The sequence below is a fragment of the Salvia hispanica genome, chromosome 1 (assembly GCF_023119035.1).
Source record: "Salvia hispanica cultivar TCC Black 2014 chromosome 1, UniMelb_Shisp_WGS_1.0, whole genome shotgun sequence".
Classification (NCBI taxonomy): Eukaryota; Viridiplantae; Streptophyta; class Magnoliopsida; order Lamiales; family Lamiaceae; genus Salvia; species Salvia hispanica.
In genome coordinates this window covers 13,270,071-13,295,289 of record NC_062965.1, presented here as the reverse complement: position 1 = coordinate 13,295,289, position 25,219 = coordinate 13,270,071, and the positions used below count along the sequence as shown (strand labels likewise).

Below are 25,219 nucleotides of genomic sequence, written 5' to 3'. Positions count from 1 at the left end.
TATTGCGGATGGCCTATGGTTGGCCTAAATCTGATAGAGCAGATGAATTTTTTAGTGTTGCTGATATAGCAGAGGAGAGAATGGCTGGCCTATTACTAGCCTATGGCTGACCTAAGCACTATTGGGATGCTCTTATAAATGGAGTAGTATAATAGCAATTGTTATTTTCAATTCCATTTCACGAAATACAAGATGTAGTCATGTACCCCATACTTTGGCTGATATGATATCTATCCTAATCCTTATATCCAACAACTTCACACACCCCTATGTACAATTTTTCTATTGTAGGAGTAGTATTTAAATACAATAAATTGTTCTCGTGTATTCGCATTAAGATCGCGTTTATTTTAGTTATCATTTCACAGTATTCCGAGCTTTGATTCTAGTTTTTGAAAGAAAATCTCCGATCAGCATGCAGCAGAGTGCGGATATTAATCGACGAATTGCCCAAATTTCAAGTCACATCAATCCCCCAATTAATCAGGTACATGTCCTCTTCTTTCCATCAACTATAAGCTGCTGAATTTATAATTTGATCGGAAAATGTTGCGGTGAAGTCGAAATTAGTCATAATTAGGGCTTACAAATGCTGTGTGTTTTTGAAGGTGGAGGAGGGGAACTTATGGCGCTCGGATTGCCGGGCAAAAGGCGGCTCTCCGGGTTTCAAGGTGGCGATATTGGGGGCGGCTGGAGGCATAGGCCAGCCTCTGGCGATGTTGATGAAGATGAATCCTTTGGTCTCGGTGCTCCATCTTTATGATGTTGTCAACTCCCCTGGCGTCACGGCAGATATCAGCCATATGGACACCGGCGCTGTGGTAATTCCTGCTTCAATTTGATTTTTTTTTCTTTCTTTTTAATTTTAATTTGCAGTTTAGTTCAATTGAACTATTGTGTTATTTGAGCTGAGTATTCTAGTGAAGTAGTCTTATGCTAATCAAGATCTGGAAGTGATCAAATTCGAAATATTATGCTTAGGGGTGTAAATTTGATGCAAATTATTATAGAGGAGAGAATTTCCTTTTTGCAACCTGGTAATGTAGAAAACTCATGTTTCTACCTACTAAACTTGTAATTATGGATAATATATACAATATCTCAGTGATTGCAAGGAGATTGCTGAAAAATATGAAGACATAAATGCATAATTAGCATATCCATCTCTAACTAGTGGGTTGCAGAAATGTTGCTTCTGTTATAGATCAAACCACAAGGATCACTCCTGCAAGATGGTGAATACATTTAACTCATAATCCTTAAGCAAACAAACCTTATATCATTAGATACATCACTAGATACATATCTGGTATGGTTTGACTTCTGATTTCCAAGGTAGATTGCGTTTCTCTGGGAATTAGCAAGGACTTGACTGAATGTAATGATGTTTAGGTTCGTGGTTTCCTGGGTCAAAATCAGTTGGAGGATGCACTGACCGGGATGGACCTTGTAATCATACCTGCTGGTGTTCCCAGAAAACCTGGAATGACAAGGGATGATCTTTTCAACATTAATGCAGGAATCGTAAAGACTATATCTGAAGGAATTGCTAAGTGCTGCCCTAAGGCCATTGTTAACTTAATCAGTAATCCTGTGAATTCTACAGTACCGATTGCTGCAGAGGTTTTTAAGAAGGCTGGGACCTATGATCCAAGGCGACTCCTAGGAGTTACTATGCTTGATGTAGTTAGAGCTAATACCTTTGTGGTAAGACATCTTTCTACCAGAATATTTTTTTATTTTTTTTTATGTTTTATAATATATCCATGAAAACATGTTGTGTCTGCAAGTTAATTGATCTGCGTGTAGCTTTAGTATGCCCAATTGGTTCCTCTTACTTCTGCTTATATGGTTGTTTTTATGTAATTTTGAGTTTATTTTTCATCATCCTCTCTATATCTCTCTCTCTCATTCACATGCTAGCATGAGCATCCGTCATCCTGAGATGTGACAATATGGTCGTTAAATGTTTTAAAACTATTAGCTGTTGAATGTTACTATCAGAAATCTGAAACCTGCTCACATTCTGGCATGCGTACCTTAATAATTGGATACTTTCACCAGAAACATGAAGTACTCTGGTTCATTTCTTTATAAACAGTGGACTTCATTTACTTATGATATTCTGAATCTTTAGTTGGAGTACCTATTATGAATTGATCAACTCACACTCTTGTTTTTTGCACTTTGCTAGTTTCCAATTAATGAAGATCGTCTATAATATATTTCAATTATCTTTGCTGTTTCTTAACCGCTTTTCATTTCCAACATTGTACTTCAAGGCTGAAGTGTTGGGGCTAGATCCACGGGAAGTTAGTGTTCCAGTTGTAGGAGGCCATGCTGGTGTAACAATACTGCCCCTTCTGTCACAGGTCAATACAATAACAACATTTTGCAGTATTAATGTAAGAATTCTGCACTGTAACATTTTATTAATCCCCCCCTCCTTATGTAGGTAAAACCTGCATGCTCTTTCACCAAAGAAGAGACTGAGTATCTGACATCTCGCATCCAGAATGGGGGGACTGAAGTAGTTGAGGTAGGCTTGAGTATTGGTCAGAGTTCTATGATAAAATTCCTTTTTTTTTACACAAGCTGCAGATAATTGTTTTTCTATTGGATGCTTCTCTTGCATCATTATAATTTATATGTACCGGATATATCTTTCAAGTTCTGAACAGATTGCTTGCTACTTAGTTCAGCAAGAGTCATGCCAATATCTTTCAAGTTCTAAACTACTTAGTTCAGCAAGAGCCATGCCCCTAATACACATGGTGCAATAGCTTACCGTTAGAAGAGTTGGAACTCTTTAGAAGTCTATCTTTAAATGTTAGAAGTCTAGAAATCTATCTTTATATGTTAGAAGTCTAAAAATCTCATCTTAAAGGGTATCTTTATTCCTTAGCCTTTTGAGAGTCTTTATATATGTCTCTTAGGTTTGTGAGGGGTATCCATAATCTTGAATTTAGTATATAGACGGTCATTTACTTAGGGCCTCATAAGAGGATTATCATTTGTTAAGTTTCAATTATATATCAATTATATTTTCTGTTCTTACTTTCCCTTGTCTCTCGCCCCTTTTCTATAACAGCCCCAGATGGCAAGCCATTGAACCCAATCCTCCTAAACTTTATTGTTGGAAAAACCTCATAGATATGGAAAGCAAACCTAAATGTTCTGCCAAACGTATTTGCCCATTTTTATCTCTGTGTTCACTTTTGCATCCTGTAATTTGTGTGGGATATCTTATAGATTCCATTCAAATTCACGAAAAATGTTCAATATGAAGTGACTGTTTAGGTTTATATTGTAAAAATGATTTATTCGTATGGGGGAAAATCTGAATCTAACAATTAATTTGTATTGTTATGACCTACTAATATTTTGTCACACATTAGAGTTGGCCCCTGAACCCTGTAGATTTTTTAGTTGAGAAAGTGCTGTTAATTATCTTACCTCTGTTATGTTTCTTGTGTTATTTATTTATGCTTTCATGTTACTAATAACTTAATATTGTGAACATGGTTTGTAAGCATGAATGTATTCGACCTTTGCTTTGTGCTTGTGCCTCCCTTCCATCCACATATCTCTATGCTCTCATCAGCATTCATGTCCATTGGGCAAGAAATGGTCCCCAATTGTATCTCATGACCGTAAACATAGATAACTGAAAAAATTGTCATTTTCGCTATCTTCAGCAGTAGTAGTGCTGTGATTGACTAATATTGGTTACAATTGCAGGCCAAAGCTGGTGCAGGTTCTGCTACTCTTTCTATGGTATGCTGCTATCCCAACATCAGTTTCTTTGCATTTTGTGTTTTGGAAATTGCATGAGAATATCTGCAAATTTTAAACAAGATTATGAATAAATGATGCAGGCATATGCAGCAGTCAAATTTGCTGATGCTTGCTTGAGGGGATTGAGGGGAGATGCCGGTGTCATTGAATGCGCATTTGTGCCTTCTCAGGCATGTTTTTATTTGTAGGATTGCTAAATGAGATGTTCCTAAATCACTATCCTTGAAATATTAACCCGTAGATTTTTGCCTCAGGTAACTGAGCTTCCATTCTTTGCATCAAGAGTGCGCCTTGGACGCAGCGGAGTTGAGGAAATCTACCCTCTTGGTCCACTTAATGAATATGAAAGGTCTGTCAAGAGTGTGTTAATATTCTCCAGTTATAATTCCAAGTTTCATTCCGAGTTTGTTAATGGCTGCTTGTTTTCAGGGTCGGTCTGGAGAAGGCAAAGAAGGAGTTGGGTGGAAGCATAGATAAGGGTGTGTCCTTCGCAAAGAAATAAGCAAGGTTTGTCTTCGAATGAGTTGTATCATATGTTCACGACGTGATGCTGCTTGTTGTACTGGGTTTTCGATTATAGTTTCAGGCATGAATGCTACTTGAAAAATGAGTCTTCTCTTATGACTCTTTGTAGCTTGTCCCTTTGTTGTTCTTCACATTGATGAGAGAGATATACAAATACTTTGCAGCAAATCCTTTCTAATTTCAACTTCCAAATAACAATCGTCGCAATGTTTGAATACAATTTTTTTAAACCAAAAGAGTCACCTAAACTACGATTTTTTTTATTATTTAAAATGGATATCTCTACTGCAGTCTGCAAAGTCGAGGCATGAGTAGTGGAACATCAATTTCAACAATATGTCCAAAACGTAAACAAGAAGTGGTTATGACTTTGAGATGTTGATACAAGAACTTTTCATATTTGATCAACTGATTCAAAATATTCCATACTGTAGGGCCCAGATTATAGAATGAAAATTTATTTGTGACGCTTTTTAATTGTAGGGTACTTCGCAAAAATTATCGTTAGTTGCATATTTTACTGTAGGTGTCTCTTGCTTTTTTTTAGAAGTAAAACACTTCTCTTATTTTTATCTATAATGAATTTTTTCTCATTATACATTTCATGCTTACACCATGACGATATGATCCGAAATGGTTAAATTATTTTCGAAGGAATCATTTTTTTTTGGCGGAATCAACACTTTACTCGTTTATAGTTTATTTCATTCTTATATCGTTTGTAGTAGTTCCTAAATATAGGAATAGAATCAATTAAGAACTAATATTATTTCTTGTATTTTATGTATCTATCCAGCAAGAGAACTATATTCTTCTTCTACATTCAACTTTTAATTCATTCCACCATATCCGGATGACGTTTGTATTGAAACAGTGCGATGCATGTTTAATCTTGACACGCATGCAAATTTTAATTTTATTACTTCCTTCGTCACTTCATAAGCGAGTCACTTCTTTTTCAGTACGAGATTTAGAAAAATGAAGCTCTTACTAGTTAATCATTAACTAAATTTCGGGCTAAAAAGAAGTGTATCTCGCTTATGTGGGACGGGCGGAGTATAATAGAACTAATGATAGATAAATTTGGATTGATTTAATAGATAGCGTTAGATTAATATAATCTTGAATGCAGTTTTTAATGAATATAGTTTCTGACATATCTCTCAATTCGGAGCAAGCGGTGGATAATATCTGTCTACTTGCATTTGGTGTTCAAAAATAATGGGTTTCTGAAACATTACATGTGATTTTCTTGTTCCGTTGTGTTTGGGCCGGCCTTCATTTTCTGATTTCTTCTGTAGGTATTAATGTTGTTTGGCCCATATATTGTAGTATTATATTTTAGGCAATGCTCTTCTTACCTCTCTACAACTCAAACTTTATAAATTAAAAAAAAATACTAAATAAATTTAATATAATGCATGAAATCACGGTTATGTCAAAAGCGCAAGAGCCAAGTGTATACAAAATTCGGAATGATGAGTGGCTATTTAAATGTACTACTACTACATAAATAATGGACATTTCAATTGAGGAAATTGGCTAATTTAATATGCAAAAACAGGTGACATATATAACAAGCACTAGACCCCCCAACCAATAATAATTGATGCATGCATAGATAGTTGTTGGTGGGATAAAAATAATCTATTTTTGGTCACTTTACACATGTGTCCTACATCCCACTACCCTCTTTTACCCTCAATTTACATTACTAATCGCTTTAGCCTTTTTCAGAACATCACTTTTCAATGCACTCCCATTATCTCATCCATAGTCAAATATGGCCCCATAAAAAATATACAATGAATCAGTAATGGAAACTGAACATTATTATTATTATGATATTCGACCGTTCAATAAAAGTGACAGTTGGAATTATAAAGGTGCAATTTATTTGGAAGTATTATTTCAGTAAAAACGTGACACTCCTGGATATTAGCATGATGTAGTAGCTCTCGGTATCTTTAATTCTTTCAACAAACTATTGCGAGGGAAAATTAGCACATTTTGGTTGATGAAATGATTGTTCCATGAATAGTAGTACTAAAAGTGTATGAAGTGAACTAGGGATTATTCAATCTTATATATAGGGATGTCGGTATAACGGACAAAATTGGTGGATGTAGCAAATATATCCTCTAGATTTTATGTTGTTTCTTTCTCAATAGTTTGTATTTCTTATTTCATGTTAGAAATGAATCATTCATATTCTTTATCAATTTATTTACAGAGGAGTCAGAATCATCAGTTGGTTAGCTGACAAGGAAGAGATTTCAATAGAGCATTTTAAAATGATGTTCCTAATTTAAGGTTTCATTTCTAAAGCACTCGAATTTGAAAAAAAAAAGATGTTTTATGTCTCACCTAATAAAATTTGACGACATAATGATGAGTCGTCTCGATGAGTTCTCACTCACACGTATTTCAACTTTGCATACGCGCAACAAAACCTCCTATCATAAAAAATGTTGTGCCTGCCCTTGACTATACAAAATAAAATCGTAATCATTATGCGTTATAATATGTACATAGTCGATTCCATAAGAATATGAGTTGATTATTTATTGCGCTAATCATGCGTTTGAAACAAACAAAAACAGTGATAAACATATTAAATCACACATCAAATCTATCACTAGCTGTAAACAAGATTAATAGTGTGATAAGCTAGTGGTAGAAATAGTTAAATGTTTGAATTATTGGATTGTTAATGCATATCAAATCCAACGAAAGAGACTCCAGAATTAATGTCTATTGTAAATGGATTCTTTTGAGATATTCTCTTTCATTTTCCCACACAAAAAAGCATGTGTCCTTTATTATTAATAAACAGCCTTTTAACATTTAAGTTGATGAGTTAGGAGATTGATTGAGATGGTTTTTGCAATCAGATTAAACGTAAAGAATTGGCATTCCCTTTCGAATCCTATGCTATATAAGTAATCTCATTAAGGCATAATCAAGATTATATAACAAAGTAAATGTTTTAGTAGTGCTTTGTCCTAAGATTCTGAAATAAAAGAAGCCCAATATAATGTACTCCTTTCACAACCTTTTAGATAATGTTTTTATTGAAATAATTAAATCACAACTTCAAAAAAATAACTCATTCTTATGTAAATTAACTAGGCATACCAAAATTTTGATTATTTGCCTAACTCATTTTTTTTTTATCAAAACTACGTGAGTTTTTATTTTATTTTTAGAACGTGACATAAATTCCAATATCAATTTTTCGAGTGCAATGTAAAATACATGATACCGTTAGAAAGCTTTGCATGATACCTTCCTAATAATATGTCATGTATAAAATGAAATTCAAATTCAAATTAAAAAAATAATTAAAATATACGCAACAACTTTTTATGAGCCGTGTAGAATTTGACCCATAAGATATCATAACAAGAGAGCCCCAAAAATTGCAAGGCACTATGATGAATAATTTACAAATAACATTATGATATTTGTAATAAATATGGATGCACTAAAAGACAGAAAAGAGAAGAGCATGAAATTAAAGTATGGTTAGATATGCTCGGTAAGTGGGGTGCCGATTCCTAAATAATATTGTCTTCTTTTTAATTTATGTCTTGTTAATATTTGGTACCATATACTCCCTCCGTCCCCCGAGTCACACTTCCATTTCTCCACTCGTTTTATAAAAATGATAATAAATATTTAAAGTGGAGAAATAATAAAGTAAGACAGAGAATAATGTAGATAAAAGTCTTCTCTACATTATTCTCTCTCTTACTTTACCATTTCTCCACTTTAAATATTTATTATCATTTTTATAAAACGTATGCAGAAACGAAAGTGTGATTCCTAATGGGGGACGAAGGGAGTACTGTTATTATATGAAAGCTGTTGTTACATATGAATGATGGAAGCAAGAAATAAAAGAATTTAATTCTCCATTTCTATTTTTCCTATTTTTAGCATATTAGTTGAAGAATTTTTAGCTTATGAGTAGTTTGGAAGTTAATTTGAGGCTGTTGTAATTCACTTGTAACCACTTAATTATATGATGGCATCAGTCACCATGTATGTACAGCTTGCTTCATAATTCTCGTGTAAACTTATATAGGAAATCAATAAAAAATTAAATTAATATATTAGGCGAAATGCATCTGCAATTTTAAATTTTACTTCTAACTTCTAATTTATTTTATTTTGATATTGAGTTTTCCCATAGATTCACATTCCTGCAAATCCAACCGTCGGTTGGTATATAGTTACAAAACTCTTTAATGAGGACAACCACAAACGTCGAAATATGATTAATATAGTGCCAAGAAATATAATTTGAAATTTAAAGTGATACTACTCCACTATTTAATTACTTGCATTTTATTTAAGAATCTTCTTAAATCCTTTTTTTTCCTTTCACTCCATTTATGTGTCTATATTTTGATCCTCAGCATATCATCATGAGTTGCGCAGCTGCTAAAAATAAAGTATCATAAAAAAATATCGATGATAATAAAAAAAGAAGAAGGAGAGAAAGAAAACATATTGAATACTAGTATGATTTTTTATTATGTGAAATGTATGTAGTTATTTAATTAATTAATGTCACTTGTCTCATATAGTCATATATAACACCACATACATTGCCTACCTAACATGCAAATGCATCCTTTAACAAAGTCCAATAATAATAATAATAATATAATATAAGTCCTACTTTATGAGATAAATAAACAATCAAATCTAAATTCAACAAAATTTAAAATAGTTGAGACGAAATCTAATATTTCAAGAAAGTTATAATTTGACTCTTGGGCTATCACTTGGTTTATAAACTTATTTATTCTAAAATGTTGAGAAATAATAGTTAAGCAACCAATATACACGAAAGATAAAATCTTGAATTTATAACTAAAAGTGCACCCTTTTCCCTTCAAGTTAAAATCTTATAGTTGTATCTGTAAAAACCAAATAAATTTCAGAAAAAGGAGTTGTACAACCTCAACTTTTTCAAATTTCATTCTGAAAAAAGCTAAACATTTACTTGCATTTTCACTAACAATAATTTTACAGTCAAATCAAGACAATATTTACCCTATCGGATAATTTATGTCTCACGGTGAAATCAATCACTGGTGTAAGCGATTTTTTAATTAAATGCACTGGTTTATTGGGTAAAATGTTTTATGCGTGATGTGACATAGAAAAAAACATATCATAAAAAAAAATCTTCTAATATTTAGAATACCAAATTTAGACTCTAGATTCCAAACATATAAATTGAGTCTCCGTCACTATCATCACTCAACTTTTCCAGATAAACATCATTTATGGGTTATATTTTTACATTCTGAACTTGTCCAAAAAAATAATTTTACTTTGCAATTAAAACTTTAGTGTGTGCCCAAAACTTGCACCTAACATTTATTATGGTAGTTCTCTTTTTATTGTTTTGCGAGCAAATCAATTCATATCCATTCCGTTTAGGTAAAACTAATTAAAATAGAAAGCTAAGGGTAAAACTAATCTGCATATTTTACTAAGTCAATTATGAATCATCTTTGAGATTACATCCAAAGTGCAATTTTAGATTTATGAGTAGTTTTAATAATTAGAAATTACAATGATTAAGATTTGTGAGCAAGTTGGAAGATGCAATATATTATCCTCCATGTAAGAGATTGCCTTAAAAAGAGGGCAAATATTCCCATTTGCTGCAATGCAACTTTGTTGCAATAAATTTGGAAGTGATTGAAACCAAACCACCTGCGTTCCAACTTCAATAAATGTTCGATGGATATGAAATGATTACACATTTTCAGAGTTAGTAGTAATAGTGAATTTTAACTAAAGTTGACAAGGCAAAAGTTGCGTAAATCCAAACACTATACATCCAACGGTTCATGTTGTGACAAGTCATCATCATGTCAAATCATATCTCTTTCCGATCCATACATCTGATTCGACCTTCAATAACTATCTCCAGATATGTTTAAGCATAAAGTACAACTCTAAATTTTTGGTATTTCCATGTAAAGTCTAATTTTAATTATCACACGGTCTCATTTATCAAGATGACCACATTCTTAATTGGCATGAAGTTTTAAACGAAATACTTCAATTATTTGTGATAAAATCTGTTTAGTTATTAGTGATAAAATCTGAGTGAAAAAAGCGAGTGAATATTTTTATGAAAAGAGAGAAAAGAGGGATTTAATTCTAAATACAAAAAGTGAACAACTTGAATAAGATAAACTAAAACGAAAAGATGGACATCTTAAATGTCACCGAAAGAGTATTTGAATTATTTATTTGCTTTAATTTTAATTAAGATTTTGACATTAATACGACACTCTTGACTTATTTACGTATCATTATTAGATGTCAAATGCTCAAAATAAGTTCACATTATGAAAACCAAAATGATATTCCCTCCATTCTTAAAATAGCACACGAATTAATGAATAATTGATAAACTAAAAGAGATTTATAAAAATGGTAGTTTTAATGTAGTGATAGTAGATAGTGAGACTCACATCAGTATTTATTGGTGATCATATTGATATAATTTATAAGTAAATAGGTAATGAGTTGGGGACAACTTTCATAAATTCAAATGTTTATACTTTTATGGGACAGGCGAAAATGAAAAATACACATATTTTTATGGACGAAAGAAGTAGTATGATACTCCGTCCTCCCGCCATTAGAAGTCTCATTTGAGTTCAGAATGGATTTTAATAAATAATAAAAAAAGTGAGTGGGAAAAACATTGTGAAATGTGAAATTCATTTTTATATACTTCCTTTGTCCCTCATTATGTGCCCCAGTTTTTCATTTTGATCTACTATCATTTATTAATTGTCTCATTTTACTTTTGGAGTAGTAACTTTTTATAATAGACCCACATTTCACTATCTTATTTCTCTCTCACATGAACCTCTGTGTTAGCAATGCAACTTGCAAACCAACTAGGCTATGTATATATATACTTGTGAAATACTCCCTCCGTCACCAAAGAATATGCATTTTAGATTCGACATGAGTTTTAATGTAAGATTGATAAAGTAAGAGAGAGGTAGAGAGAAAAAGTAATTAAATAAAGTATTGTTATAGCGGAGAATGAGTCCTTCCTCATTAGAGAGAGAAGACTTTCAAAATTAGAAAGTGCATATTCTTATAGCCCGGACTAACTAGGAAATAGTGCATATTCTTGTGAGCCGGATGGAGTATATAGGCATACCTAAATGGCCAAGGTTCTTAACATGGGTCTGTCCTTATCCATACACATTCTTTACAAAATGGTCAAAATATCAATATAATAAAAAAAATTGATATAAACACACCCAATGATTGAAGAAATATTGATCAAGTTCATACAAAACTATCATCTAAAATCATGCAAAATCCAAGTATGTTTTTCAAAAAATCATGGATATTAGGTTACGTATCATACACAATTTCATCCAAATACATATAAATGTGATAGTAATTGACTATTTTTCAAAGTTGCGTGATTGATTAGAATTTGACGAAACATCGTGATTTTTCTGGCAATCTCCCCAAAACATTATACTCCTATGTCCTATATTTTTTTTATGGATATCCAATATGAAATGTCAAATTTTTGGCCAAATAATAAAACACTTTAATTTTTAAATATTGTAAAAATAAAAGGTCGGTTTCATCCAGATCTATGTTACCCGGCTAAAATATTAGAAAAGATAAATGTAAATAAATTGTATATGTACATAATATTTTTAAATTTTTAAATTTAATTGAATTTAATTAAAAATTAGTTTTGTTATTTATTGGAATTTTAGGTCAAATCGTAACATGATTTCGAGCTTGATTCAAATTAATTATATGACTAATATTTAATAAGAAAATATTTTAATATTTAAGTTAAAATTTCAATAATTTTTTTTAAAGTGTTGCAAAATGATTAATATGAAATTTATTTTCAATCAACTAATGTTTATAAATCAATTTTCAATGTAAAATGTTAAAAAATAAAGCTTAATTATGTACCTTTATCACTGTCCAATTTTAATAGTAAAAATTTTACATTAATTTTTTGTATAATCGACACACCTCAAGGCATTACATGTAATTTTTCCACCTCATGTAATAGCTTAGTAATTCCACTTTAATTAGGGGTTACGGACTCATCTCTATGTTGAAGTAAAATATTTTAATTATACAACACTCCCATAAAAAGAATATACCAAAATGCACGCCTTTCTGTGGTAGCAACTCGATCTATCTATCTCAATTCTCAGCCTTTTAGCCAAAGTGAGTGTCGATATTACTTTAGAGTTCAAAAATTGAAAAATAAAAAATAATATTAGGAGTAGTACTTTTTATGAGCACTCAAAACGGTCCTAATATTGGACGTGTGCGGCTTCTCATCATAGATAATCAATTAGTGCAATTTGAAGAATTGTTAAATTAATATTTATCATGCTGTAACAAACTCTCATTAATAATTATCTTGTTATAGTGTCGCTTTCTAATTAGTTTAGCACTCATCAAATAGTAACTTATTTAACTTAGTGTTGGATACTTATTTAAACATATGTAGCATGACAAATAGGTTAATAATGTACCACAAAGTGGTTTTCACCCTTTGCTGTCCCACCTTGTTACGTCTATGTTGTAGGTCCCAAATTTATTCTTGTACTCTAAAAATTCTTTTTCTAGTTTAACTTTTTAGAAAATAGCCAATTTGATGACCCAACAAAGATATTCAAATAATGTTGTACCACCAAGAAGTAAGGAGATTTTGGTCTTTATAATATGGTTAAATATGTTACATCCATGGTGGTGAGATTGGATAATTCAAGCACTTATTATTATGCTAAATTGGTGTATAAATGTTAAAAAAAATATCTTGCCAACTTAGATTCGATATTTCAGTTTGATTTTTCATTAGTATGGTATTTTTATGAAATTTTATTTAGATTGTGTGTAATGATTGCTATTGTTGTGTACTGAGTTGTTAAAAAAGTTGGTTAAAGAAAACAAGAGAAAATCTGAAGAGCACCTCACATTTTTGTTTAAGATATGCTATTTATAGCTATTTTATGTTTATGTATGTAAATAAAAAAACAAGAATCAAAATCAATATAAGCTAAAAAAATCATTTTCCATATATTAACTTATCAATTCATTTAATAAAGCTCGGATCCAATAGTTCTAAGAGATCATTATAAGTATAAAAAAAAGTTTTATAAAATGATATTTTTTATAAATAGTAAAGCTTGAATTGTTTTATAATATGACATTTCACCAAATAAATTAAACTTTATAGGAGAAATAATATTCTCCGAGAATTATAAACTTACAACATAATCTAAGAAGATTTAATATTATTAAACGAATATTGCATGAATTTGAATCATTATGCATACGAAATCCAATCGCAGCATTTCGCGCCTAGATTTGTCTGTATTGTGGAGATAACATTAATGTTGTAAAAACAAAAAGATGGCATTAATGTGTTTTGATATGATGTCAGAATATATACTACATATTTCATGTATAGCACATGGCCATACAATTTAACTAAAAAAATCTTCTATTTAGAAGAAAAATAAAGAGACATTTAATTGAGAGTTGAAAGTATTAATTGGAGTAGTTCAGTCAAAGACAAGGATGTTTATTGTTTTCCCTTGGGCACAAGGGCACACACCTCATTTCCAACTCATTTTATTTGTTTATACTTTATACATTCACTTACTTTTTTAGATGAATTTTTATTTGCTTACTAGAATTTGGCACTATCATGCAGATGGACCCCACTCTCTTGGTAATTGAAAGCAACTGCACAACACTCCATAGTCCATACAGTCAGAGAGAGAGTCAGTCCAATCTTCAAGAAGGTCCCCATTTTCTCATTTTTCGATTCAAAACACCACCAATAAACATACCTATAATTTTTAGTACTACTAATATTTTTCTTATACAGCATCAACAAAAGTGCCCCTCATTGCAGCTGTACACATACTTCGAAATCAATAACAGACACATTCAAAGTTAGACTAAACAGTAAACACCCCCAAGAAAACTCATAAGATAAAAAAAAAAGGAAACAATAGATAGCATTAGGGAAATGAAAAACTAAGGCACCAAAACTAGCTAAAGCTGCTATCCCAATGCAAGGAGGCTTGGGATCACCTTCAGATGCTGAGAAGATCGGGCGGCGGAGGTGGCGACTGAGGCGGACGAGCGGTGGGGGAGTCCAACGCCGATGGTGGTGGCGGAGATGAATCCCCAGCTTTAGAGGGTGGTGGCTTGGGGAGCTCCGTGAGTATCTGGACGACCTCGCGCATGGTGGGGCGCTCGACTGCCTGCTCTTCGACGCAGAGCATTGCGACGTAGAACACGTGCATCACCTCGTGGAGGGGCACAGTAGGAAGCCTCGGATCGAGAATCTTGAGCACGCCTTCCTTGTTTCCATCAGTCATCTTCCTCACCCATTGCACGATGTCCACACCATCCCCAAACTCGCCAACGGGCTTCCTCCCGGTCACGAGTTCCAGCAGCACCACCCCAAAGCTGTATACGTCGCTCTTCTCGTCCACCTTCAGCGTGTAGGCATATTCTGGAATCCAACAACAATCATTCAAAAAGTGCAACAACCTCACCAACTAATGTCGTTTAGTCACACAGAATTTCTGTCATGTTCATATAAATATCATGGATGTGCAACTGCACCTAATTTCGATGGTGGTTGAACATCAATGGCGTGATAGAGACTGATCTTGACACTACTGAGACCAAGCATGTTACTTAAGGCCACATAATTCAAACTTAAATACTTTTTGGGATCTCATCAAGAGTGTTCACTTTCAATATAATTGACAAATTTAACATATTCAAGAAGCACAGAATAGGCAATCACCTTCACGAAAACTTCAAATAATTAGATAATGAAAACTCATAATTTGCATACCAGGAGCAATGTATCCGTAAGAACCAGCAATGGCTGACATGCATTCCGAAGTACCCGAATCCTGCAAGAACTTGGCGAGCCCGAAATCAGCCACATGAGCTTCAAAGTTGGAGTCGAGGAGGATATTGTTCGATTTAACATCACGATGCACAATCAGTGGCGAGCAATCATGATGAAGGTAGCAAAGCCCCTTGGCAGACTCCACAGCTATCTTATACCGTGTATCCCAATGGAGATGGCCTCCCTTCTTGCCATGAATCATCTCCCCCAGGCTTCCATTAGGCATGTATTCATAGACCAAAAGATTTGTTTCATGATTGGAACAGAACCCCAGCAACCTCACAATGTGTCTATGCCTGATCCTCCCAAGAGTCTGTATCTCGGCATTGAAGCCATGATCGTGGGAAGACCCACGGCTCATTGCAGGCAACCTCTTCACAGCAACTAGCTCGCCACTCGGCGTCACTCCTTTGTAAACAATGCCGGCACCTCCTTTACCGATGATATTGTCCTCTTTAAGACTATCCAAGACATCATCGCAAGTGAAATCCAGGCGCTGGAAGGCAGTGAGCTTCCACGCACGAGCCTCACTCGCCTTCTTCAACGACCTGGCCTTAACGATTGCAGCCACCGCAAATACAATCGAGCAAACCAGCAGTCCAATAACGAGTAATAGCTTCATGGAAGGAGAGAGAGCCCCCTTTTCATGAGGCTTTGCAACCCCACTGGCAATGCCCTCTTTGCAAGGGCCCAAATAAGGGCCGCAGAGATTAGGGTTCCCCAAAAATGAAGTATAATTGAAATAGCTAAATTGACCAGTGCCAGGAACCAAACCAGACAAGTTGTTATATGAGAAATCAACAGAGGTTAAACTCTGCATACTGGATATGGATGAGGGAATGCTACCAACCAAATTATTCTTTGATAAATTCAAGTAGTTCAAAATCTTCATACCAGTAATCTCAACGGGAATTTCCCCGGCGAGCTGATTCCGGCTGAGATCCACGAATGTCAGAAGCTTGCATTGGCTGATCTCCGGCGCAATGGGGCCGCTGAACTCGTTGTGGCTGAAATCCATCTTAGAAAGCTGCTGCAACTTCCCTATCTGGGCTGGAATCCTGCCGGAGAATTTGTTGCCGTCGAGCAAAAGCTTCTGAACGCCAACAAAACTCCCGATGCTCGGCGGCAAATCGCCAGCGAGATGATTGTTGGAGAGGCTGATTTGGCCTAAACCGGCGGACAATCCATCAGTATCCGGAAAAGATCCAGAGAGGAGGTTATCTTGAAGCTCAACCTGAGTTAGTTTAGGCAAACTCAGTAACCCTTTCGGAATCGAGCCGTTGAGGTAGTTTTCACCCATCCGAATCCGAGTCAGCGACTCGCACTGACCCAGTGACTCGGGAATCGGTCCGAAGAGGAAGTTTCCGAGAGTAATTAGGGTGTGGAGCTGATGGCCATTGCAGAGATTTGGGGGAAGAGTTCCGGTCAATTTGTTGGAACTGACGTCTACCTCTTGTAGCCTTCCATTGTTCCCCAAAATCTGCGGGATTACACCGGTGAAATTATTCTCCCACAGCTGCAAAACCTGCAACTCCGGCAACTCGCCGATGAAATCCGGTATCGAGCCGGTGAGCTTGTTCCTAAAAAGATTTAGGAGAGTTACGTTTTTCAGCTGCTGAAACGACAGTGGTATTTCGCCGGTGAACATATTGTTTGACAGATCCATAGATTTCAGGCTTTTCAAGTAGCCAAGCTCCGGCGTGAGGCTACCGGAAAGCCCGTTCACTTGGAGGAAAAGCGTGTCCAGATTCTGCAGCTTCCCGATCTCCGCCGGAATCTCGCCGGTAAGCCCGCAGCTAGCAGCGTCAAACCGCACCAATTGCGACAAATTCCCAATCTCCTTCGGAAGTCCACCGGAAAATGTATTGAAATAGCCAATGTAAAGCTCCTTCAGCTGCGTCAGGTTTCCGATCTCCGGCGGAATCGCTCCGGTGAGCTCGTTTCCGGAAACAGCGAGGTACTCTAGATGCTGAAACGTGCCGAGCTCCGGCGGCATTTCCCCGGAGAAGAAATTCCCCCCGAGATGCAAATGGCGGAGATTAGCGAGCAGGTGCGCCTGCTTGGGGAACTCGCCGGTGATGTTATTGTTGTAGAGGTCGAGAACCTCGAGATTCCGGAGACGGTAGAGCTGCGGTGGAAAAGTGAGATTGAAGATGTTGTTGGAGAGGTTTAGGAAGCGGAGGTTGGTAATGTCGGAAATCGAGGGGGGAACGGGGCCGGAGAAGGAATTGGCGCCGGCGGAGAAGTTGTGGAGGAAGCGGAGGTGGCCTATGTCGGGGGAGAGAGTGCCGGTGAGGCTGAGGTCGGAGATGTCGACGGAGATGACGTGGCGGCCGGAGCGGTCGCAGGTGAGCCCCTTCCATGAGCAAATGTTGGTGTTGTTAGGGGTCCATGATTCCAAGGCGGAGTGGGGGTCGTCGGAGATGGCGGCTTTGATTGAGAGCAAGGCGGTGTGCTCCGTCATACGCGCGGCGGAACCGCAGCGGAGACAGAGAAGGAAAAGGAAAAGTAGGAGGAAACGCATTTTGTGCAGAGGTGTGATTTTTGTGTGACTCTGTTTGTTTTTGTAAATTTTGATTTTGATTTTAGAAGAAGATAAGCTGGGGTGGGTGGGTGGGGCGTGAGTGAGTCAGGTAAGTGTGACTATAACCGTATTCATATTTCTTTATTCACTTTTTCTCCTTTTTTTTCCTTTTCTCTTTTTGGTATATGGGTGTGTTTTGGGAACTGGACTACGCGAATCTTCAAATACAATAATTCAATATTATCTTCACGGGATTCACATAATTAAAATAAATTGAAATTGAAAATGCTACTAATTCATCAAGATGATAAAAAGTAAGAAGTGCATCCAGATTTTTGAGAATTACATAGTTAAATGGAGTTGGTAGATGATATCGCAACGCATATTGATGAACAAGGGTTGTGGGTGCAACTCGAGATAGGCTATCGCTCGTGGTCGATGAACTCTAGACATTACTACTATAGATCTTCATATTCATAATTAGAGATGTCAATCTTTCTCGTAATATAAAATACTTACACGATCTCAATGATCACGTCGTTATACCACATGTGCCAGGAGCTTTTCGCGGCCGTGAGCTATGATTGTAAAACATCAAATGCTGGTTCAAGTCCTTTTGCACCAAAATGATCTATTGGGCTAAGTTGGACACAAAATGATCTTGATAAATGTTAGGTTATTTTTTAAAAAAAATTGAAGATAAAAATATCCCTTAAAAAAAATACTAAAACATGGGATGAGCTTTCATTTTCAAACTAAATTATGAGTTTTTATATTACTATCCGCTGTAGATATTAAATACAGTAGTATACAGAAGAGTGTTATATTGCTAACTCATAACTTAATTGTTAACTACAACTAAATAATAGCCATTACATATTCAAAATAAGGGCTTAGATCATTAATCCTTAAATGTCAATACGGTCAACGTAAAACGTCAATAATGTCATAGGATTAATTCCAAAAAATATCAATAAGGGTATTAATGTCAATTAACTATAAACTAACTTTAAAAAGAATCTCAAAACTTTAAATTCATATAACATATATCAAATTAAAGATAATTTCATAAGGATTCCAACGATATCCTACATGCATATGTTCCGACGTCAAAATTTGAAAAAAAATTTGAAAATTTTAAATTTTTTCGTAGAAACAGAAATGTCAACATACTATATAAAATATGTCAATATAATACATGTAGAATGTCGATATAAACAATGAGTTAACATTCTTAAAGCCTTGTGTTGATATTTTCGAAACACTATATTGACAATTTCATCCAAAAACCTAATTTGGAGTTTTTTTAATCTTTTTTTATTTTATTAATAAAAATAAAAATTACACGTGGCAAATTGTAAACTACACTTTTTCTAAAATTCTATGGCCTTAAATTAGTTGTAGTTAGTAATTAAATGATGAGTTAGCAATTGATCACGTACGTGTGTACTTTATGACATTATAATCGCATAATTGGACGTTGTAATAAATTGGATTTTATTAAATGTTGGTTATTTGCATTAATTAATCGTTAAATCGAGTGCAATCATTAATAAATACTAACTCACTTTATGGCCTTAAATTAGTTGTAGTTAGTAATTAAATGATGAGTTAGCAATTGATCACGTACGTGTGTACTTTATGACATTATAATCGCATAATTGGACGTTGTAATAAATTGGATTTTATTAAATGTTGGTTATTTGCATTAATTAATCGTTAAATCGAGTGCAATCATTAATAAATACTAACTCACTTATTACCTGCTAATTATAAAACTTTTACACTTAATAAACTATAGTAAAAGTTATATTTTCTCGAATAACAAAATTCTAAAATCACTCAAACAAGAAATATTTAGAAAAACTACTTGTTAAAATAAATTGGATTATTATGATGAAAGCCATAATAACACATATACAATCATGATTTTATTAATGGTAATAATGCACAATTTTTTACTAAGAATACATGTTACTAATATATTTTTAGGTACTCAATGTGTTATTACCTCCTTTGTGACTTGGAGAACATTTTAATCCATTTATAAAAATGGCAGAGGTATCTAAATTTTGAAAAGAGCAAATTAAGGACTTCCAATAATTTTTTTTTCAGGAATTGTACAAGCATCAACTTATAGGTTGTGCGTCTAGCTTGAATTGTGTACATATCCTATAATGTCGTTCACTAAATCTAAATAATATACAATCATCAACTTATAGGTTGTGCATCAACATATATACAATCATGATTTTATTAATGGTAATAATGCACAATTTATTTTTTTTACTAAGAATACATGTTACTAGTATATTTTTAGGTACTCAGTGTGTTATTACCTCCTTTGTGACTTGGAGAACATTTTAATCCATTTATAAAAATGGCAGAGGTATCTGAATTTTGAAAAGTGCAATATTTAAGGACTTCCAATAATTTATTTTTTCAGGAATTGTACAAGCATCAATTTATAGGTTGTGCGTCTAGCTTGAAATGTGTATCCTATAATGTTGTCCATTAAATCTAAAATATATATCAACCCATAGATAAGTCATTCATATTCCTTATTGAATTTTATTTGACTATATAGTACTCCTATTTAGTAGTAGTATAACTGAATTATTCCGATGTATGCTTAAATGCAAAACAATGATTGAACCTCAAAACAGAGCATCTCTATGATTATACTAGAAGGTTTTCGCCATTTAGATGTCCTTTAAGAAACATTTATATAACTAACCTAGTACTACTAGTATATTTTATTTTTCTACAATTATTTATCTAAAACATCTCTAATTTTATACTAAAATCCAAAATATGATATTGTAATACACACCTCATTTCGTATTTGTGACCTGTCGATACCTATATTTGAGTTCACTATAACAAACTCAAACTACGTTTTGGACTTTCATATTATTATGTTCAAGTCCAAATCCCCAAGAATTTAGAAAAGTGGAAAGGGGAAAAGAGGAGGACGAACAAGAAGAAAATAACTTGTATGCAAAAATGGTTGAACCGTGAGCGAGGAAGAAGAATAGAGAAATACGTTAATAAAAATTGAATTTACCTTTTAGAGTTATAAATATTATTAAGTGTACTAAAATGAGTTTGTTTCACTTGGGCTTTCATTAAATTAATTTTATTTAAATTAACAAAATATATAAAATAAATGAATAAAAAATATTCTTTTTAATTTGAATTTGATATAAAATATTGGAGATACTTTAAAGTATCCACAACTCAATTCATCTAATCATTCATTCACTATATTATTCAATGGTCTCACGGTCTTAGAGCATCCCCAACGCTTGGGGTCGAGCTACAATGAGCAAGTCCCGGCCCGGGCCTTGCGTTAAACGTCGACGAGTTGCGGCCTGGGGCCGCGCCCGTGGTCCGGTCTGGCTCAGGCTTAACGACGCCCGTGCCGCAATGAGCGAGTTCGGCCCGACGTTAGATGTCTTCGGGCCGGGCCGCAAGTCCCCTCGATTTTAAACTTTTTTTAAAAAAATTTGTTTGCCTATTTATACACTTGTTGTGCTCCATACGAATTCTCGACTGAACAATGATATTTCCCGGTTTAATTGTTCAACGTATTCTATTTTACGAATAAAATAGGTTGGAGTTGTGAATAGTGCAATTTAATAGTTGTGGCCCGGGTTGGGGCCTGCATGGTTAGAGGAGTTGTGGCCTGAGACTCAAATTTAGGGAAATGTTGACGTGGAGGAGACTTAGGGCTTGAATTGGGAACGGGATTGGAGATTGGAGATGCTCTCAGCACACTTTAAATAACAATACCCACATCATTCAATTTCTTAATTATTCATTAGTCACACAGTTTTTACTTTTATTTCATTTTTTGATCAATTTATTTATCATACATTCTAATTACAAATTTTATATCCGTAACTCAATCGGCACTTTTTAAAAAATCTAATGGCACGTTACCGTTGCAAAATTGCCCTACTAATTTTGAAAACATGTAATTTGGTTTACAGATTTGTGAATACATCGAGATTTTTTTAAAAAACAAACTGGGAATGTAATTAAAAACTAGAATTAAATTAATATTTATGCGATCAATAATGTAGGTTACATTAAAGCTCAACTTTTGATCTGGAGATGGCCCAATTGTAAAGATGATGGCAATGATGAATGAATTAAGAGGGTAAAAATCGTTATTTAACAGCGGTGATTTTCGTTTATAGGCGAAGGAGTTGACTGCCAATTATTAGTGTGAGGTCCCCTTAATCTGCTTTAAAAATGATTATGCTCATCTTACTTATGCATCCAATCTAATTACATACGAGTACTAATTACTTTCTTGCAACATCTCTTTTATCTATCATGACTCATTAGGATCGCATTTAGTGGGCCCAAAACACATTGATTATTACTGTAACTAATTGACAGTGGAGATTTCCTAATAAACTCTTCTGCCACCCAAGTTTGTAAACTGCAATCTCATTTATATTTGTACTATCTGACCATATTCTACATAATTAAATTTTGGTAGGGGCTCTTCTGAATTATGACCAAAATGTGGGCTATTCAATTGTGAAATCAAGATATAAATAACACCCCACAAGATTTACTCATTCCTTCAAAACTAACTAATTTGATATAGGTTTAAGCGAATAACGACAAAAAAAGGACCACGAGATTATACTAGCAAAATATGCAGCAGAAAATTCCAAATCAAAATATTAACAATTACGTACATAATATAGTAATTAATAGAAAAATGATAGAGAATTAAGTAGCGTGTCAGTATTAGAGTCCTAAAGAGCTTATATAAAATTGCAAAAATGGTTTGGCTTTATCACAATACTAATTAATCTAATTAATATGGTCAACGTAATTAATTGTGTGACTGTCATACCCACTTTGTTTATTTAATATTGGGCATATAATATAAGAAAGAATTGAGTTGTTTTGTTTTCGAGGGAGGGGCGAATAAATATAGTATTAAATGCTAATAGTTGAAAAATCCAAACACTTGTTATAGTGTAAGGTATCGAGACATTGGTATAATTATATATAGGGTACAGTTGTAGATTTCTTTCTTAATCTTATAACATAAATATGTGTGTGTATTAGTGTATAAAATAAGTGAGCACATCGCATGCGTGAGGATCCCTATGAACCAAATTTGTTTTGACAATTTGAAGATTTATGATCATTGACCATTATAGCCTCTCCACTATTTTATGTATCCATTGTTTGGTAACAATTATGTAAATAATCATGGTTTTTTTTTTATCAAATACAAGAGCATAATTGAAGAATGAGGTCAATGTTTAAGATAGGGTACAACCTCATACCCACACATTAATTTGAGAGTATCCGTTTTAGACTGAATTCATCTGTACGAATTTGTTTTTAAGTCATCTAAAAAGGTCTCAAACTGATTGAAATTGGACTTTATTTATATATAGCTTCCAACCTCTTACACCCGTCCAATGTGAGATGAATTTGTAACAGTAAATAATCAAGAATGATGTCTATGTTATGACTTTTTATCCACATGAATCACCATTGATTATTTTTCAATTTTTCATAGGTTTGGGCTTTTGCTTATGTAATAAAGTAGTTTGGGCCATGTGTTTGGTTGAATGGAAAAGGGGGAATACACAACCAACTTCATTTGATAACATGACCGAAAATCCTCAAAGTAGTATACATATCAAAAGTATGACACATGAATAATCCAAATACCATTGGTACCATTTGTTCTTGTTCAAGTAATTTGAATGGTTTTGCAAAAACATCCAAAATATGAAGATATGATGTTGAGATATAGTAGAGTAGTTTGTTGAAATGGGCAGAGGATAATAAAAGGGACCACCAAATTTCCACACCATATTTATTGGGCGTGGGCTTTACCATCCGACACACTACTTCCCTAAAATCTCTCTTCTCTTTCAATACAATTCACCAAAATATGCCCACATAGTAGTATCTTACTATGTAAACCAAACGTCGACTAGTTATAATAAAAGGAAATGAATCTTGATCATACGTTTCGATTGCGTGCGACCTCTTGGACCACGATAGTTTTTCGTTATAAAGTAAACAACTTAAGCCAAAAAATAGCGAATTTGAAGGTTCAACAATACAATAAACTCACAAAATATTTATTCTTTTTATAAAGTAAAATACTCAAGCCAAAAGAATGGTAACTCTGAAAGTTCAACGATACAACAATCTCGAGGCCATATAGTTCCTAACAAACAATAAGTGACAAAATCATAGGTGCTTCAAGCACATGAAGGTGTGACTTAATTTAATCTAGTAAACATTACTAAGTGATCATATTGTTGGCATCAAAAGTTAAGGAGACATCAAAAAAATATCGTTAGAGAAAGTGGTAATTAATTTAATTAGAAAATGTCTCTTAGCAATTCAATTAGGAACATATTTTTTAGGTAGACAATATAATGAAAAATAAATTATTGTGCTTTGTCTTTCTTCTTTCTTTTCGTTAATTATTCTATTGTGAGTAGTCTACCTTTCTGGTATAAACTTCAGAATTTAAAAGCAGTTTTGATTTACTGGATCTATGACTTTTTTTTCACTTAGGAGGAATAAAACTTATTGCTTCTAATATTTATTTAATTTAAAACCACGTAAAACAGAGAAATTTAATTAAATAAAGTTACCTTTACCAGCTTTCTAGATTCTTTTTTATCCTATGAGCTTTGATTTTTGTCCATCTTCTTTTTCCTCATTTTGCATATTTTTTCTCTCTCTGTCTCCGTATTTTTTTTCAAGGGACTAGATTTTCTGCACTAAAAATTAGGGAAGTAATTCGAAATTTATTAAAAATAATAGTAGGTCTATATGGGAAATTGAGTGGAGCATTTTGAAAGATATATGGACTGGACTGGATATTGGCTCAATTAATTACAGTAGGACGAGATTACCAAAAATTTTCATTTTTGGTCTTGTGTGTGACAAAAGGGGTGGAAAATAATTATACTGACGATGTATATGGGCTTGGTAAATGGGCCGCACTACCAAATGGCACATTGCTTTTGTTTCAACAAATGACACTTGTATACAAAGCAAAAGGCTATGAATTAGATTAGTGGAGTAACATTTTGTTTATAAGCAAATAATACTATTGAAAATAAAATAGTTATGCGCACAGACTTGAATCTTACTATGCCAAGAAGGGATCAAGATATTGTTAATATCATGATGCTTGTCATTTTTGTTTAAAGATCAGGTACCATTTATATGCAAACGTTAAATATCTGAAATCATATATGTAGTTCACTCTTTTATCAAATATATCGATTACTGAAAATGTGGAGGATAGATAAGAGATCCACATAAACTGATTAACTGATTTGCAACACTAATGACATAATTGTTTAAGA

General features: G+C 33.8%; 2 protein-coding genes across 2 annotated transcripts; one reads left to right on the top strand and one right to left on the bottom strand.

Annotated features, from left to right (window-relative positions):
- The first annotated feature begins 282 nt into the window (after positions 1-282).
- LOC125210184 (malate dehydrogenase, glyoxysomal) lies at positions 283-4,491 on the top strand. The gene is made up of 9 exons (XM_048109755.1): positions 283-487; positions 609-821; positions 1,393-1,707; positions 2,283-2,372; positions 2,456-2,539; positions 3,742-3,777; positions 3,879-3,968; positions 4,053-4,147; positions 4,228-4,491. Exons 1-9 carry the CDS (start codon positions 416-418, stop codon positions 4,298-4,300), a joined length of 1,068 nt encoding a protein of 355 aa, XP_047965712.1. The 5' UTR covers positions 283-415; the 3' UTR covers positions 4,301-4,491.
- Positions 4,492-14,219: 9,728 nt separating this feature from the next.
- LOC125210164 (leucine-rich repeat receptor-like serine/threonine-protein kinase BAM1) lies at positions 14,220-17,887 on the bottom strand. Its single transcript, XM_048109741.1, has 2 exons — positions 15,254-17,887; positions 14,220-14,902 (listed from the first exon to the last, which is right to left on the bottom strand). Exons 1-2 carry the CDS (start codon positions 17,835-17,837, stop codon positions 14,478-14,480), a joined length of 3,009 nt encoding a protein of 1,002 aa, XP_047965698.1. The 5' UTR covers positions 17,838-17,887; the 3' UTR covers positions 14,220-14,477.
- Between the last annotated feature and the right edge of the window lie 7,332 nt (positions 17,888-25,219).